The sequence below is a fragment of the Leiobunum rupestre genome, chromosome 2 (assembly GCF_980474605.1).
Source record: "Leiobunum rupestre chromosome 2, qqLeiRupe1.1.hap1, whole genome shotgun sequence".
NCBI lineage: Eukaryota > Metazoa > Arthropoda > Arachnida > Opiliones > Sclerosomatidae > Leiobunum > Leiobunum rupestre.
This window is the reverse complement of record NC_143385.1, coordinates 10,140,452-10,156,390: the sequence shown is the minus strand read 5'-3', so window position 1 is coordinate 10,156,390 and position 15,939 is coordinate 10,140,452. Positions and strand designations below refer to the sequence as shown.

General features: G+C 40.0%; 2 protein-coding genes across 5 annotated transcripts; one reads left to right on the top strand and one right to left on the bottom strand.

Annotated features, from left to right (window-relative positions):
- Positions 1-247: 247 nt before the first annotated feature.
- LOC149956059 (uncharacterized) lies at positions 248-15,572 on the bottom strand. Of its 4 annotated transcripts, none has more exons than XM_090164600.1 (5): positions 15,546-15,572; positions 1,739-1,868; positions 1,188-1,344; positions 611-692; positions 248-538 (listed from the first exon to the last, which is right to left on the bottom strand). In XM_090164600.1, the coding sequence occupies exons 3-5, from the start codon at positions 1,318-1,320 to the stop codon at positions 439-441; spliced, it is 315 nt and encodes a 104-aa protein (XP_090020726.1). In that variant the 5' UTR covers positions 1,321-1,344; positions 1,739-1,868; positions 15,546-15,572; the 3' UTR covers positions 248-438. The 4 variants fall into 4 exon arrangements, with proteins under 4 accessions (XP_090020726.1, XP_090020725.1, XP_090020727.1 ...); XM_090164599.1 differs by lacking the exon at positions 15,546-15,572 and adding an exon at positions 15,310-15,439; XM_090164601.1 differs by lacking the exons at positions 1,739-1,868; positions 15,546-15,572 and adding an exon at positions 15,310-15,439.
- On the top strand, positions 5,866-7,931 carry LOC149956060 (uncharacterized). The gene is made up of 2 exons (XM_090166750.1): positions 5,866-5,912; positions 7,451-7,931. Exons 1-2 carry the CDS (start codon positions 5,866-5,868, stop codon positions 7,929-7,931), a joined length of 528 nt encoding a protein of 175 aa, XP_090022876.1.
- Positions 15,573-15,939: the final 367 nt, after the last annotated feature.

Sequence of the window (15,939 nt, the reverse complement as noted above, 5' to 3'; positions counted from 1 at the left end):
CTAATGACATCTAGTGCTAGAGAATGCAACTAGACAGGAGCCGCCATTTGCTTTAAGAACGCGCTGCCTTATTCAGTTCTAAATATTTGAAATCGATAGATGGTGGTAATGTTATGGTAATTATGAACGACTCGGAAACTCACAATGTACAGTAGGACTCCACTTGAACCAGTTAGAAGAAAATTGACACGAAAATATTATAATTCATACCTATTCTTTATTAAATAAAATTTCAAAAGTTGCTCTATACAAATAACAAATTTGTGAATGTTAATAGACCGGTCTACGTAACGCGTACAAAATGTTTAAAATATTTCAATTATGTAGGCAAAATACCACAATGTTATTTTAAGATAAAATTAAAATGAAAACAACAACCACTTGGCACAAAGTTATTTACACGTTTCAGTATTCCATTTGAGCTGCAAGAGAGAGCCGCTACCAGCCAGTCTGATGGCCAATACCTTGAGTAGCTGCGGCAACCAAAGGTATAGGAATTGCGCCACCGTGGCCGGCGCCACAACCAGAAATTATGATCCTGTTAAAGAACAATATAATACTTATAGTCTGTTGGGGCTCTTGCACGGACTGATTTTAGTTAGTTTCTTACGGCTGAAGAACTTTTTCTTTTTCTTTGCCCTTTTGACCTCCCATGTACACAGGAACGGGGATGAACTTCTGTCCACCTCCACCTAGATAGAATTATGCTTCTTGTTATAATGCTCACTTTATGACCGATCGACCTTCCACTTTATAAATAGTTCTAGTCGATAAATATTAAGCGACTGAAATACTAAGTGTCAAAATCTGCTCATGATTAAAAATTTTAAGTTTTTACCAGGCAGCGCTGGTTTTTCCACACCTAAAATGGCGGACGTTTATGACGCCAAAAAGGTTAATCTAATCTGGTCGGAGTCTCGGAGGAGTTTTCGGCCGTTATTCTGAATTATCGACTAAGACTATTCGATGGCAAAAAGAGTCAGTGACGCTTTATAAATAAGGCTGACTAGGATGAAGCCTAGGGGCCCACCAAGAGCAGTTGCCCATGAATCACAAGGGGGAGAGGTATGTTGAGGGGCCCAAAGAAGCTCGAAGCCTAGGGGCCCTGCCATGGTTTAATTCGGCACTTCAATTTCTTCAAACAGTATGAAGTCTTTTTTTTCAAAATATACCAAAATAAACTTTACCAAAAGCTCCTGCATTTGCAATAAGTGCTAAAGCGGCCAATTTCTCAATCCTCCTTAGTGACGCTGTGCTATGAGATGAAATTAGCAACACGAAAACCAGTGGGATGACAATTCTTTGAAACATGGTGAACATGGCTGGATATTTTGTATTGAAGAGCTATATTCGATAGAAATAAAATAATTGTTAGTAAAAATTATTAAACCACTAAGCTGTTAAAATCTAACATATATATTAAGCTAAGAAATATAAATTTGAGCTGTGTCAATAACTCAATAATACATTATATCGCTTTGCAATGCTTTAGTTTCTTAACTTATATAAGATAGGCAGACATTACAAAGTAACTGATGGCACTGACGAATTTAAATGTGGATTTTAAATATAAGCCGAATCGCGGTACATCGGCAAGATATGCTTTCATAGCGATACGAGACTAAAATATAAAGGCTAACATTTCAAATATAAGTATTAAATACACTTAAACTAAAGCCTTCAGATACAAAAAGAAACATTTCGATTCCAATATAAACGCATCTAGAAAAATACTTACTTGTTGTAGTTCGAGACAAACTCTCTGTGGAATCCTACGTTGGCAACTGTCTCGAAATTCTTTTGAGCCTCATTTTATATAGATTTTCAGAATAAATAATCTACCCCATTACGCGTATCAGATCATATACCTATTAACATAAAAGTGAAGATTTCAGCGAATAATGCATTTAATTTCTTTCCCGTTTTCCCACTTGAATTGGCACGAGGAAATCTATTGTTAGAAAATGAAACGCTACTGACATTGAACCCTCCCCACGAAATCGGATCAATGGCTCATATCCTCTTAAGCCTTTATAAACTGAAAAGGCACGCTTTCTCGAAAAAAAATTCATTTTAATATTTATGAGCTCATTTATTTTGCGAGACTCCTTCTGGTCATGGTTGCTTTCTCTTTCAATTGCGCTGTTTGATTTCAGAAATTTGAAAGTGTTCCTCAAGTACGAAACCGGAATGGTATTATTGGGATCATTGCGTTCTATATGATCAAAATGATATTTGTTTTTGTTATTTTCGCCTTTTAAACGGTATATAAGCCAACGTTTAATTTAAATTATTATCCTTGGCCACTATACAGGGTGTTTCAGAAGGTTATGCAAAATTTTTTAGGAGTTGTAGGGGGTGAGTTGAGAAGTGTGCCTGTTTTTCTCGAATTTTCCTTCGATGAGTTGAAAGAGCGCCAGAGAGCTTCCAAGTGTGGCCTACTAGCCCCTGGAAGTAGGCTGCAACAAGGGCAAAACCAAGAAACAGGGAAATGCGAACATTAAAGTTTGGGTTCGTGTGATAGGTAAAATCGGACTTTGTAAACAAATCGAGGTAACCAGCGTAAAAAAAGTTAAGTTTAACAGTATTTAAAGTCCCTGTTGCTTGGTTTTGCGCTTGTTGCAGTCTACTTGCAGAGGCTAGTAGGCCACACTTCAGCTAAAATGGGGAAAAAAACAGGCATACTTCTCAACTCACCCCCTACAACTCCTTAAATTATTGCATAACCTTCTCAAGCACCCTGTATATCCCTAAAACTGAAGAACTAAATTAGAGTGACATTTCCATGTCATGGATTAGACTCTAATGACACTTTTCAATATTTGATTGAAAGTTGAATGTGAGAATGGTGCGAGGCGTTTTTTCAACTATATTAATATCGAGGGGTAAGACAGTCTCAGATAATCTGTACCCCGAGTTACGTGCATTTAGCGCTGTTAAAGGTACATATTTTCAAGAGTTCGCGAGTTCCATTTAGCACTGTCAAAGGTACGGCAGTGTACACCGAGTTCGCAGAGTGTCTTACCCCTCGATTAATATAAGTTTGAAACTTCAAAATATATATTTTTCTGTGAAGGCCCTTGAAATGTCCGCCATTACAGCTCACTATGTCCTTCATTCTTGCTGTGATTGTTGGTGGTGATGTTGTTAAATTCCTCACATATTTATACAATCCTGTTCAAGTAATTTCTACTTTTTGAATATGAAGCTGCAAATGTTTGGCCTAAGGTGGTGCCTAGCTGATTATTATTATTATTATTATTATTATTATTATTATTATTATTATTATTATTATTTACCTAACTCATTTATTGGCGAAAATTTTAAAAGAAAATGATTTATAATAGTGTTATATTTAGTGAAAAATACTTAATTAAAGTAGGCCACCTTAGCTATATTCGAAAAATTGACCTTCTGGATGGCCATTACCAAAATAAATGGTAATAAATGATACCTAATTATAGACAAACATAAAAAGTTGTGGTTTCTATGAAATGACGGCGCGAAACAACGGCTATATAATAAAATTAAAAAACAGCTTTGTTTTATGAAAAATGATAAAGACCGCGAACCCTTGATTCAAAAACCGAGAAATTTCTGTTTCCGAGCGACGGTTTTGTAACGATTAAGCTATTACCCACTTCCGATACAACACCTATAGAAATTTGTGAAAAATCGGGCTAATTTTTCCGGCAGGAAGTGGGTAAATTTGAGGCAGTGATTTCGAATCTTGGGTACGAGATCTACATTATCTTGGGTTTAATGAGCATACCAAAATGTACGATATTTGTATATAAACGTTGAATTTCGAATATAAATTAATTATTAAGACCAAAAATTCAATTTAAATTTTAATTGAAAGGATTCAATCTCGATTTAAATTATGAAATCGCGATTTAATCCTTTAAATAGCGATTTAATCATTCCAATCGTGATTTCATCATTTCAATCGTCATTTAATCTTTTCAATAACGATTTAATCATCTCATTCGTGATTTAATCCTTTCAATCGCAATTTAATCCTTTCAATCGTGATTTCATCATTTCAATCGTCATTTAATCCTTTCAATCGTGATTTCATCATTTCAATCGTCATTTAATCCTTTCAATCGTGATTTCATCATTTCAATCGTGATTTAATCCTTTAAATAGAGATTTAATCATTTCAATCGCGATTTAATCATTTCTTAAAATATTTCTGTGATAAAAACGTTTTCGTTGTTGTTCCTTTTGTAGCGATTTTTACGGAACCCTTTATGTGAAATTTTGTGAACCCAAGTTTATAAGTACTTAATTCTTTAATATTAAACTCATTCTTATCTTTTAAATTCGTGGTTTTTACTTTTTAATTATCGTTCGTGATATAACTTTCGATTTAGTACGCGCAGTTTCTAACTTCAGCGAATTGGTTTTAAGCAGCCTATTTTTCAGTCGGTAGGCTCTCCCCTCTTTAGTGATTCCCCTAGCTCTCCCAAGCTATTCCTGCACACATTTTGGTGCCGAAACCATGGAAACGCGGATCGAAATCGAACTTGACGGTATTTAGAATCGAATCGTGATCAGCGTTAACTGATTAACTTCCATCGTGTCGGCCAGTGCCACGGTCCTCTCGGGATTGCGCAAGAAGAGAGGTATCATACGAACTACAATTACGAAAAAGGGGAACGACCTTACGGCTGACCTCGATGAATCAGTGATCAACTTTGAAAGGGTCAAAGTGAACCTGCAACTATTAACTCGAACTTGACGGTATTTAGAATCGAATCGTGATCAGCGTTAACTGATTAACTTCCATCGTGTCGGCCAGTGCCACGGTCCTCTCGGGATTGCGCAAGAAGAGAGGTATCATACGAACTACAATTACGAAAAAGGGGAACGACCTTACGGCTGACCTCGATGAATCAGTGATCACTTTTGAAAGGGTCAAAGTGAACCTGCAACTATTAACTCGAACTTGACGGTATTTAGAATCGAATCGTGATCAGCGTGAACTGATTAACTTCCATCGTGTCGGCCAGTGCCACTGTCCTCTCGGGATTGCGCAAGAAGAGAGGTATCATACGATCTGCAATTACGAAAAAGGGGAACGACATTACGGCTGACCTCGATGAATCAGTGATCAACTTTGAAAGGATCAAAGTAAACCTGCAACTATTAAATGTGAAAGAAAAAGAAGTCGTCACACTCGACGAGCAGATTGATCCACTAGTCTAAGAGCTGGAAGAAGCGACTTACGAGAAAAAGATTGAAGAAGTAGAAAAGTACAAAGAAGATATTTTGAGTATACAATTACAATTAGAGGCGAGGGAGGCATCGAAAAAGTAAGGCAACGTAACAGTGCCAAAGACAGTTCTTCACCATTCAAATTTAAGCTCGGACGATAATGAAATCGTCAACGTAGGGATAAATATCGAGACTGACGGTCAAGATGTGAGTAACGACGACGGTTCGGAAGATTCTAACGTTGGACAGCACGAGCCGCGTGGCCGGGAACACGTTTCAGTCGGTAGGCTCTCCCCTCTTTAGTGTTATAGCTCTCCCAAGCTATTCCTGCACACATTTTGGAATCAGCGGAGATGCGAAGCTAAACTCAAAGTCAGGTTACCCAAGCTTGAGGTGAAGAAATTTAGTGGTGAAGCCTCGGAATGGCTTAGTTTTTGGGGAATATTCGAATCAAACTTTAATTCGACATCTTTAAGTCACAGCGAGAAATTCAGCTTTTTACAATCTTTTTTGGAAGGAAAATCCGCTCGAGCAATAGCGGGACTAACATCGTTAAGTTATGACGCGGCTATTCAAATTTTACATAGGCGCTTCGGTGAGCCGGAAGTTATTATAGCGAAGCATTTGGACAATTTACTATACATGAATAAAGTTGCGGAAGCGAATGATTTGGAGGCTCTAACGAATCTGTACGATACCTGTTAAGTGGAAATAAGAAGTTTAGAAGCATTAGGATTTGGAAGAGATACGTTCCACACACTTTTGTATCCACTCTTAATCCGAAGCATACCGGAAGAGATCGCGCTCGCCTTTACGAGAACTTTAAATAAAACCAGCGTTGGAGCCCCGCGGACTTCTGTCATTTCTTGACTTACAAATCTCGAGTCGTGAACGAGATCTAAACCTCCGAAAGAAAGCAAACTGAAAATCATAGTTCGCAAAGGTCGAACTACTCGCGATCGGATTACAGCGGAAACCGTCATATAGTAAGCGGAGCCAGCCTTACTACGGCAACCGAAAAGTACTGTGTTTTTTGTGAAATGTCTTCATAGAGTACATTGGAATGCAATAAATTTACCGTAGCTGAGAGACGAGAACTCGTCGCGAAGAGACGACGTTGCTTCACGTGTTTAAGAGAATATCACAAATCAAGAGACTGTAGAGCGAGAAATCAGGAATGCAAACACTGCGAGAGAAGACATCATTCCACGTTATGTGATTCGGTTGGCGCTGCAAATCAGAAAACTAAATATACGAAAGAGACCCAAAAGGAACTTCCAAAAGCGACGCGAACAAGATATTAGTAGCTTCGGCTGCTGTAATTGGCAAGGATTAAACAACAGTTCTACTCCAGACTGTGCAAGCCTTTCTTGGCGGTGATAGAAGAATTAAATACCGTTTTCTAGACAATATAGGGTCTCGAAATCATAGGAGAGGAAGCTATTGAGTTATTTGCATTCGAAGGTGAAGAACCCGTCAGGACAATTAGGAATAAAGTCCGCGTAGAGGTGGTCAACGTGAATGACCCGTCGAAAGGAGCCGTCATCGAAGCGCTCGAAACGCCAGATATTTGCGGGGCTGTCTTCGCGATACCGAGCTCCACCGTAGCGCGGGAAATGAAGAAGAGGCCTCGAAATGGCTGACAAGTCTATTAAGAACGCAATCCCACGCGTTCAACTTTAGACCTTCTAATCGGAGCAAATCAGTAATGGAAACTCTCGAAGGGAACAACACCAGTGCGTCTAGGAGAAGCATTAGTCGCGATTGACTTTGAACTCGGATGGATAATCAGCGGCGAGACATCGGTCACTTCAACCGTATCAGGTGCAAGCGCTGTACGTGTAATGCTGACGGCGGTAAGAAACGATCCTCTTTCTGAACAATTACAACTATTTTGGGACTTAGACGCAATTGGCATAGATAATCGAGAATTAATAATCCCTGCCAATAATCAAGTGCTCGAAGAATTCGAGAAAACCATTAATTTTCGCGATGGACGTTACGAAGTTTCTTTTCCCTGGAAGACTAATAAAGAGCTTCTCGGAGACAACCTTCCGGTAGCGACAAAGAGAACGAACGTTCTTATGGCGAGAATGAAGCGAGATCCAGTCCTTTTTTTTGACTACAACAAAGTGATGAAGGAACAGTTTGAACTCGGCATTATTGAAATCGTCCCTCCTGAGAATGTGAAGAACGCTGTGAGACCGGTTTACTAATTACCTCATAGGGCCGTTATTAAAGATTCAAGCGCCACTACGCGACTAAGAGTTGTGTACGACGGATCTTCACGAGCAGTTGGAAAGCTGTCTCTAAACAACTGTTTAGAATCTGGTCCGAATCAAAATCCAGAGCTACTCGATGTAGTGATCCGTTTTCGAGAAAATAAAATAGCATTTACGGGAGATATAGAGAAAGCTTTCCTGCAAATATCCACCACGGAGGAAGATCGAGACGCAGTCCGTTTCCTTTGGATCGACGTCGATGCTCCTAACCCGAACGGAAAACTAATAACCGCCCGGATGACACGAGTAGGATTTGGAGTAACTTCTTCCCCGTTCCTTTTGGCGTCGACAGTAAGGTACCACGCGAAGAGGTTCAAAGACGAGAAACCAGACGCTTGCCGAATAATCAAGGATTCACTGTACTTCGACGACTTGTTGTCAGGAGCGAAGAACGCCGAAAGTGCTAATGAACTAACGTGTGAATAAAGCCGTTATGAAGATCCGGAAATGGCAAAGCAACTCTGCGGAATTGAGAAAATTATGGAGTGAGCGAGGAGAAATCCCGCAACTAGAAACTGAAAAGAGCCTAATTGGTTCATCGCCGCAGAAGGTTTTGGGGCTCTCTTGCAATACCGCAACTGTTGAGATACACTTTGACGTAGCACCGCTTCTGAAGTTCATCAGCGAGCGAGAGGAGACTAAGCGATGGGTACTTAAAGCAGTTGCGATAATATATGATCCCTTGGACCTACTTTCCCCCTTTATTGTGAGAGCGAAAATTATATTTCAACAGTTGTGGAAATTGAAATCATCCAACAGCGGCAAACCATAGGATTGGGATGAGAAACTACCTGAAAATTTGGCTCTTACATTTAATACCCGGGGCGAAGAATTGCCATATCTGCGACACGTTAAAGCACCTAGATTCAACTTTGGAGAATTCAAATCAGAGAACATAACATCCGTACAACTACACTGTTTTGTAGACAGTAGCGAGCGAGCGTTTGCTGCGGTAGCTTATCTACGCTACGAAGATGAAGGAGGAAATATAACTACTACTCTAGTCGCCTTGAAAAGCAGAGTAGCTCCTATTACGAAATCCAAGGTACAGAAGAGAAAAGTCGCCCCTTCAGAAACAAATGAACCTAACGATAAGGCTCTGTCACTGCCGAAACTTGAGCTAATGGGTGCTCTATTAGCAGCACGTTTTGTAGCGCATCTTATGAAGACCTTAAAGCCAGCTGCACACATAACTCGCGAAGCGAAGCGACGCGCGCGAAAATAGGAATATTTCTATATTCGCAGCGCGAGACAGAAGCTCGTACGCGAAGTACTAATAAAGCTAGCTCGCGCACGAAAATTTCGCTCGCGATCTTTATGTGTGCATCCGCCTTTAGTCAGAAGCTGTATTTCATTCTCATGTGGTCGGACTCGACTATTACTTTACAGTGGATCAAGAAACCACCAACCAGTGGAGGGTGGAGAACCTTATTGGCCAACAGAGTCATGGAAATTCACGCCTTAACGGATCCCGACATGTGGCGACACTGCACGGGAGTCGACAATCAGGCACACTTGCCTACAAGAGGGAAGATGGTAGATCTGGCGATGAGCGATTTCTGGTTTCGTAGTCCAATCTGGTTACGAAACGATTTAAAACACCATGATGAGGTACCAATTCCCGACGAATTTTTGGCAGAAGCGGTTGCTGAAGAAAAAAAGACAACGTTTCACGAAATATAGTCCTAAGTGTGATAAAGCCCCAACCAAAAAATCTGGTTGACTTACAGCGATTCAGCTCGTTAAGAAAAGTCACACGCGTAACCGCGTACGTACTACGCCTCATAGATATTTCCAAGGGACATCAGGAGAATAGAAGCAAGCCATTAACGGCGGGATAAATAATCAAAGCTGAGAGCTACCTTACCAAAACAGCTCAAAGAGAATGCTCCTCGAAAGAAATTTCAAACCTGACAAAGGGAGAACATATTAGGCGATCGAATCTGCATTCGCTTTACCCCTTCCTGGATTCCGAGGGCCTTCTCCACGTCGGCGCCGCTCGGCGGAGTGGGCGGACGTTTAGCAGAGACAGAATCACTTATCAAGAGAAACACCCCGTAATTCTGCCACTAACGCACAGGCTCTAACTGTTAAAGATAATCACGAGAGACCTATGCATGCCGGAGTGAACCATACTCTGAGCGAAGTAAGAAGTTGTTATTGGATACTTCGTGGCCGCCATTTAGTGAAAAAAGAGGTTCAGAAATGTACCATGTGCAGACGATTTCGCGTAAAACCTTCATCGGCACCTATGGCACATTTACCAAGTAGTCATGTTATTGCGACGCGCCCATTTCATAATATCGATATTGATTTTGCGGGCCCTTTGCTGACGAGAGATAAAAACAAGTGTTACATCGCCTTGTTCACGTGCGCTGTAGCTCGCGCCGTCCATCTTGTGTTGTATCTGACTTGTCAACCGACAAGTTCCTTTTGGCGTTCCGAGGTTTCGTGTCGCGTCGAGGAATTCCGCAGCAAATTATGACGGATAATGCAAAGACTTTTTATCGCACAGACGCCGTCGATTTGAAGAAATTGTGGGCCTCAAGGAAAAGTCCAGAAATCCATCTGCATTTCAGCAACTTGCAAATAAAATGGACCTTTATTACCGATAGAGCTCCTTGGGTCGGAGGATATTGGGAACGGATGGTGGAAAAAGTGAAATGTTCACTTTGAAAAGTCCTCGGCCAGGCCTCTTTGACCTACGAAGAGATTGAAACAATATTGATCGAAGCTGGGGCGGAAGTCAACTCGCGACCAATATCGTTTGTTTATCATGAACCCAACGAACCCTCCCCTTTGACGCCAGCGCACTTCTTGATCGGTGATAAGTTAACCACTCTGCCATCGCAATCGTTTACGGCTGACGGTGAAAAATTAATGTCAAGAAGGAGATTAGAGAAGCGTTTACAATATCGTCAAAGGCTGATGAATGCATTTTGGAATCTTTGTAAAAATGACTACTTTCTAGAATTGCGCTCGGCTCACCATCGTACGAATTCTACTCCTACACAATCACAGCAGGAGGGCGATGTTGTTTTGGTTGAATAGCTCCGAGCTCCGCAACTTACGTCGAAAATGGCCGTAGTTACCAAAGCCCGTCCATCACGTGATGAACACGACCTAAAAAGTTAGGTCGTGTTTCGTCAGATGTTCAAATCGAACAATTGTAAAAAGACCTCCAAATTAATCTATCTCCTCGAAAGCCAGTTTACTTGAACAGAGTTCAGGAGTGGGAGTAATGTTAAATATATTTTGTAATTTGATTTAATAATTAACATGTTTTAAATACGTATCTATAATAGCGTTTTCCATTTGATTGCTCGAGATTCGCTCCGAATCTGTCTCTGACGTCATAGATCTCGCCCCGATCGACTAGAGTAAACTGCAAATGGAACATAACATTATGTAAGGTTTTATGGAAATTTACTGAATCGGGATGATCGATTGTTCACAGAAACATTCCTAGCCCTTGCTCAAAGATATTAATTCACCAAGGCTGGGGGAAGATGGCGACAAAATGCGAGTCGTGGCCTTATCGTGGAGTGAATTACATACAGGGGAAAAGAAAAAAAATAAAAAAGGAGGGGGAGATTCGAATTCAGAATGGAAACCCTTTGTCGTTAATCAATCACAAAATCTTTATTTAACTTTGCTTCTAGTGATGGTTAGGCCATCTCTACTATGGTTCTTTTAGCTTTTTCCAATATACGAGGGGAATTTAAACACTAAAAATACACTCTTTGACCTTAAATTTGTTAATGAAACTATCTCTTACTATTTTCTTTGGGATCGGTTCCTATATCCCTACTCTCAGGCATCTTGGTTTCAAAGGATGGAGGGGGCAGAAACAAATATACACTTATACTAAATAATAAACACTACAATTAAACTACTAAAATTAGAGATTCGACAATTAAGCAATGGCAATATTAACTCAAATTAAAACAAAACAAAAATGGCTACAACGAGGGTACAATGCGAACGGAAATATATAGTCCGAACTGTATAAATACACGAAGCGAGATAAACTCAACCTCGAGGGGGCTTGCTTTAAACCTTTTTCTCGAACAATAGCGTGGGGTTAAACTTTCTTTCTAAAACTTGTTCTCTACTTTCACTGGCTACTTCGTATTTCGACCCTGGGTACTCTACAATGGGGGGGGGGGGGGGGGGGGGGGGTTATGATGGAAATTCTACTCATCATTCTATTTCGGTGTCCTCCGCTACGTTGTCGTCTCTTCGTTTACGGGTTTTCTAGTTCCTCGGTTTACGTAAGATGCCCAACACACGCACTTCACAGAACGGGACGTCTTTGGGGGCTGCTTGTTTACGCGTTTCTTTATTCACACTTTTCTTTAATTATCTTTATTTACTCGTCTACGGTTTGGCGGCCGGATTGCGGGTTTCTTCCTATATTCTTTTACTTCACAAGCTGACGGGGGCGTAGGTACTTCGGGTTTCAGTCTGAAATGTCCGGCTAGGCTAGGGAATCGGTCTCGGTCATCTGGTTTTCTTCCCTCGGTACGTCTAGATATTGCGTGATCAACAGGTGATTCGAGGGTGCTGAGGGCATTACGCTTCCCAGACTTATTACTGCTCGGCTTATGTTCTTCCGATCGGAATGTCCTGGCTGTGGGTCATCTAGGCAATCAGTGAGGGTTGTTCCGATCATGTGGTTTGCATTGAGGGTTAATTAATATTTAAGCGCGACTTCATCGCACATTATTTTATATTTATTTCGACATGGTTCTTCTCTTCCCGAGAAGCAGAGTTCTATCCAGTTCTGGCACAAGCCGAGCTCTATCCGTTCTGTACCATTCTCTCAAGCTCTCTCAACTTCTCTCTTTTTGGGGCTCTGTCTCTTGGTTTTGTTCGGATTATTGGGGGGTGGGGTTGAAACAAAAAGCAACTGGTGACCTCCCATTTTACTTAGGTCATTGGTGTATTTAAGACTCGTGTCTAGTCATGCGGTGGTGACGTTGTCCGATTTACGAAAGGTCGCTTGGGATTGCGGGGGGGGGGGGGGGAAATGCCAGAGAGTCTCGAGGTTCCCGATTTTCTGTCTCCAAGCGGAAACGTCCGGGCGCCCTTTTGACCCTATGGCGGCAACCTTGGAAAACGTCCGCTTTTCTTGGGATCTTGCTACCTGATAGTTAATATGAAGCTTATGGACTTGAAATGACTTCATGGGATCGCTGTAAGCTGAGGGAGCTTTACTGGTTTAGTTCGGAAAGTTTTAGGGATATCTGGGCTGGGAAAGTTCGCTGAATGTATTGCAACACGGTCTTGTGACCCAGAGAAAAACATTTTCATTAGCGAGGGATTAATATTAACGTTGCCGAAGGCAGGGATTTAGTTTATAATTTATATTGAGATAATGGTTTAATTAATTATCTTAATTTTATATTTTATCGTGGGGTTTGATCGAGTTCTATAAGGCTTATAAACAATAATTAATTTGTATGTATGGTTCAAAAAAGTTATTTAAGTTTTTAGTTTATCATTAAATTAAATTTATATTTAACACGGGGATTAGTTTCATTAAATAGAGCTCGGAATTCTAAGAAATTTGACGTATGGGGCTTTACGAATACTTAACAAAAACTGTAAATTTAGAGGGTCAAGTGTGCGGGGAAAACGTAATAACAAAAGTAAATAAACAAAAAAATAAGTATACGGGGGAAAATGAACCTGAAGGGTTACAATTAACATATTCCCGCGCTTTGTTGTTTTTCATCTGCTAGTAATATTAATTTTCGCGTCTTGGTCTGCCGTTTTGCCAACCAAACTAGATGGAACCATAGATATAAGAAATGTATATAAAGGTCTAGATAAATTTCGGGGCGTCTAAGCCTAACATAAAATACGGAATTGACACCTAGCAGACACCGAGGAAGGCACGTGACCAAGAGCGCGAGCTCTCTTAGCATTTTAGTACTAAGCGCTTGACCTTTCCGCAGGCCGTAGTCTTTAGACACCATCTGTTGGTGACTTTTAGTATAGTTTTTAAGCAGGAGACAATGGCTCTCGCGACGATAGCACGAGCTTTCTTACCGATAGATAGCGCCTTATAAGGATAGCCTGCAGAAATTACGCGTTTCTGCTAGCTGTCAACTCCGTATTCACTCCCTTTGAAATATGTTATCTAGACCTTTATATACGTTTCCTATATCTATGGATGGAACACGCAAAAAGATGTACCGATTTCGAGCTCGATCCGTTGATCTGTCGAAATCGGCAGATCGTTTTTGGGCGATCTCTGAGCAGATCCGAGCATGCAAATGGAACATAAAATGATGATCAGATCGATCTAGAGCAGTCAAATGGAAAACGATATAAAACTGTCAAAATTCAAATATAACTTTTATCTACGCGCTAATAAAAAGCGCGCGCATGTTTTTAAAATATTTCTGTGATAAAAACGTTTTGCGTTGTTGTTCCTTTGGTAGCGATTTTTACGGAACCCTTTATGTGAAATTTTGTGAAGCCAAGTTTATAAGTACTTCATTCTTTAATGTTAAACTCATTCTTATCTTTTAAATTCGTGGTGTTTACTTTTTAATTATCGTTCGTGATATAACTTTCGATTAAGTACGCGCAGTTTCTAACTTCAGCGAATTGGTTTTAAGCGGCCTATTTTTCAGTCGGTAGGCTCTCCCCTCTTTAATGATTCCCCTAGCTCTCCCGAGCTATTCCTGCACAGCAAAAGTGGATATAAAACAGAAAGTCTGGGAGGAAAAGGGTTTGTTAGCTTTCTCAGTGGTTTCCTTCAAAAATGAGGAGCTGTTTCCCCTATACAATGATTGAGCCAATCAGGAACGACTCTGTTACGTTTGGCCTATGTCTCATGACGTCACGGTCAGAGGAAATAGTTCAGATGGGCGATGCTAGCTAACCTAGCGGTAAAACCAAGAAGCATTCCTTGGTAAAATTCCCGAAGACGTTGTCACGTACACGTTGGTTAATTTAATCCTTTTTCAAAAATTTTGCCTCTGTTAAGTTCAGCGTGGCTCAAGCTCGTAAGAAATATACACCAGAAGAGTTAGCTTTAAAGCCGAAAAGTAAATTTAGTCAGTGTAATTTATTTATAAAAGATTTGTATTCAATTGGTACTATACAAACCAATGAAGATTTAAACCAAGGCTTAACTAAAATTCCAGTAGATAGGGATGTACAGACAAATTTTAGTAAAGTAACATGGATTAAATAACCTTATAAGGTTATTTAATCAATGATGGTAATAATGCAGAATCGCAAACTGAGATTTTGGGTTCAATTGTATCTCAAGAAAAGGGGGATGAAATTAATTGTTTTACAACTAATAAACTTAAATGTGCTAAACGTAAATGTGAGCGAAATGAAGCTGCTAAGGAGACAAATTGTGATGAAGATTTTACACTGTTGAAGAAATAAAAAGTAGATAACTGCACCCCGATTAAATTACTAACTTCAGTTGATAATGCTGGGACTTTTCGAATTATAGTTAAAAATGTTTCTTTAAATTTTAATCATATTTCACAACTGAAGTAGTTTCTTTAATTGTTTTCCCTGGATTATTTCTACCAGATGAGAGGCGAAACTGATCCGATAACCATTTTTGTAACTGTTGACACATACGGCATTAGGGAATCATGTGCAATAAATAAACCTCCGTTGTTAATTCCCCTCAAAACTACAGGGATTTTATTGAGGTTTTTTGCCAAGCTATCCAATGTACTACATTGGAGAGTTCATTTGCATATATTGGGTCATAAATTATAACTGGGTCAATTCCTTCTTCATTAAGTACTAAATTGTATACCCAATTATTCCATGCGTACAGAAAGCCACTATCCTCCTCTTTCTTCAGAGTAATGCGAATGTAACAACTCGTGTTGAGAACACATATCTTCTAGTCGTTCTTTTAAAGTTCCATTGTTTTTAAATTCGTTAAACACTTTAAGCCGCACACCCCATTCAAACAAAACAAAAATGTTTTTATCAATTATCTACCTAAGCCTTGCCAAACATATGAATTTTCACAAAGAGCAGACTCACCAAATCCAGCCCAAAGACTATATAATCAGGTGGATAAGGAACTGAAGAAGAACTATAATATATCAGCCGATTTACGCAGGTACATGCGAGTAAAGCGCCATTTGTAATGCTCCGCCAAAGGGGGTAGGCACAAACTAGGGGCATGCTTGGGGGATCCTCATTTTTGATGGAACAGGGCTACCGGGTCCTCCCAGACTTTCTGTTTTATATCCACTTTTGTGCACAGGCAATAGCGTAACAATTCACTCGTATTCGAGAGCTATGATCGATAGAAACTATAAAAGGTTTAAATTAACATTTTAATTTAAAATTTTGATACTGTTTCGTGTTTTCCTCGTGGCAACACAAAGAAATTGACCATTCGCGACTGAAAACTATCGCTACGCCTCCTTTG

Bases quoted from the DNA above. Each gene is read 5' to 3' on its own strand.
- LOC149956059 (XM_090164600.1), bottom strand. From the start codon at position 1,320: ATGTTCACCATGTTTCAAAGAATTGTCATCCCACTGGTTTTCGTGTTG. The intron at 693-1,187 runs GTAAAGTTTATT...AATTCTATCTAG, and splicing joins TGCAAATGCAGGAGCTTTTG to GTGGAGGTGGACAGAAGTTC. The intron at 539-610 runs GTAAGAAACTAA...GTTCTTTAACAG, and splicing joins AAAGAAAAAGTTCTTCAGCC to GATCATAATTTCTGGTTGTG.
- LOC149956060 (XM_090166750.1), top strand. From the start codon at position 5,866: ATGAATAAAGTTGCGGAAGCGAATGATTTGGAGGCTCTAACGAATCT. The intron at 5,913-7,450 runs GTACGATACCTG...ATTACCTCATAG, and splicing joins TTGGAGGCTCTAACGAATCT to GGCCGTTATTAAAGATTCAA.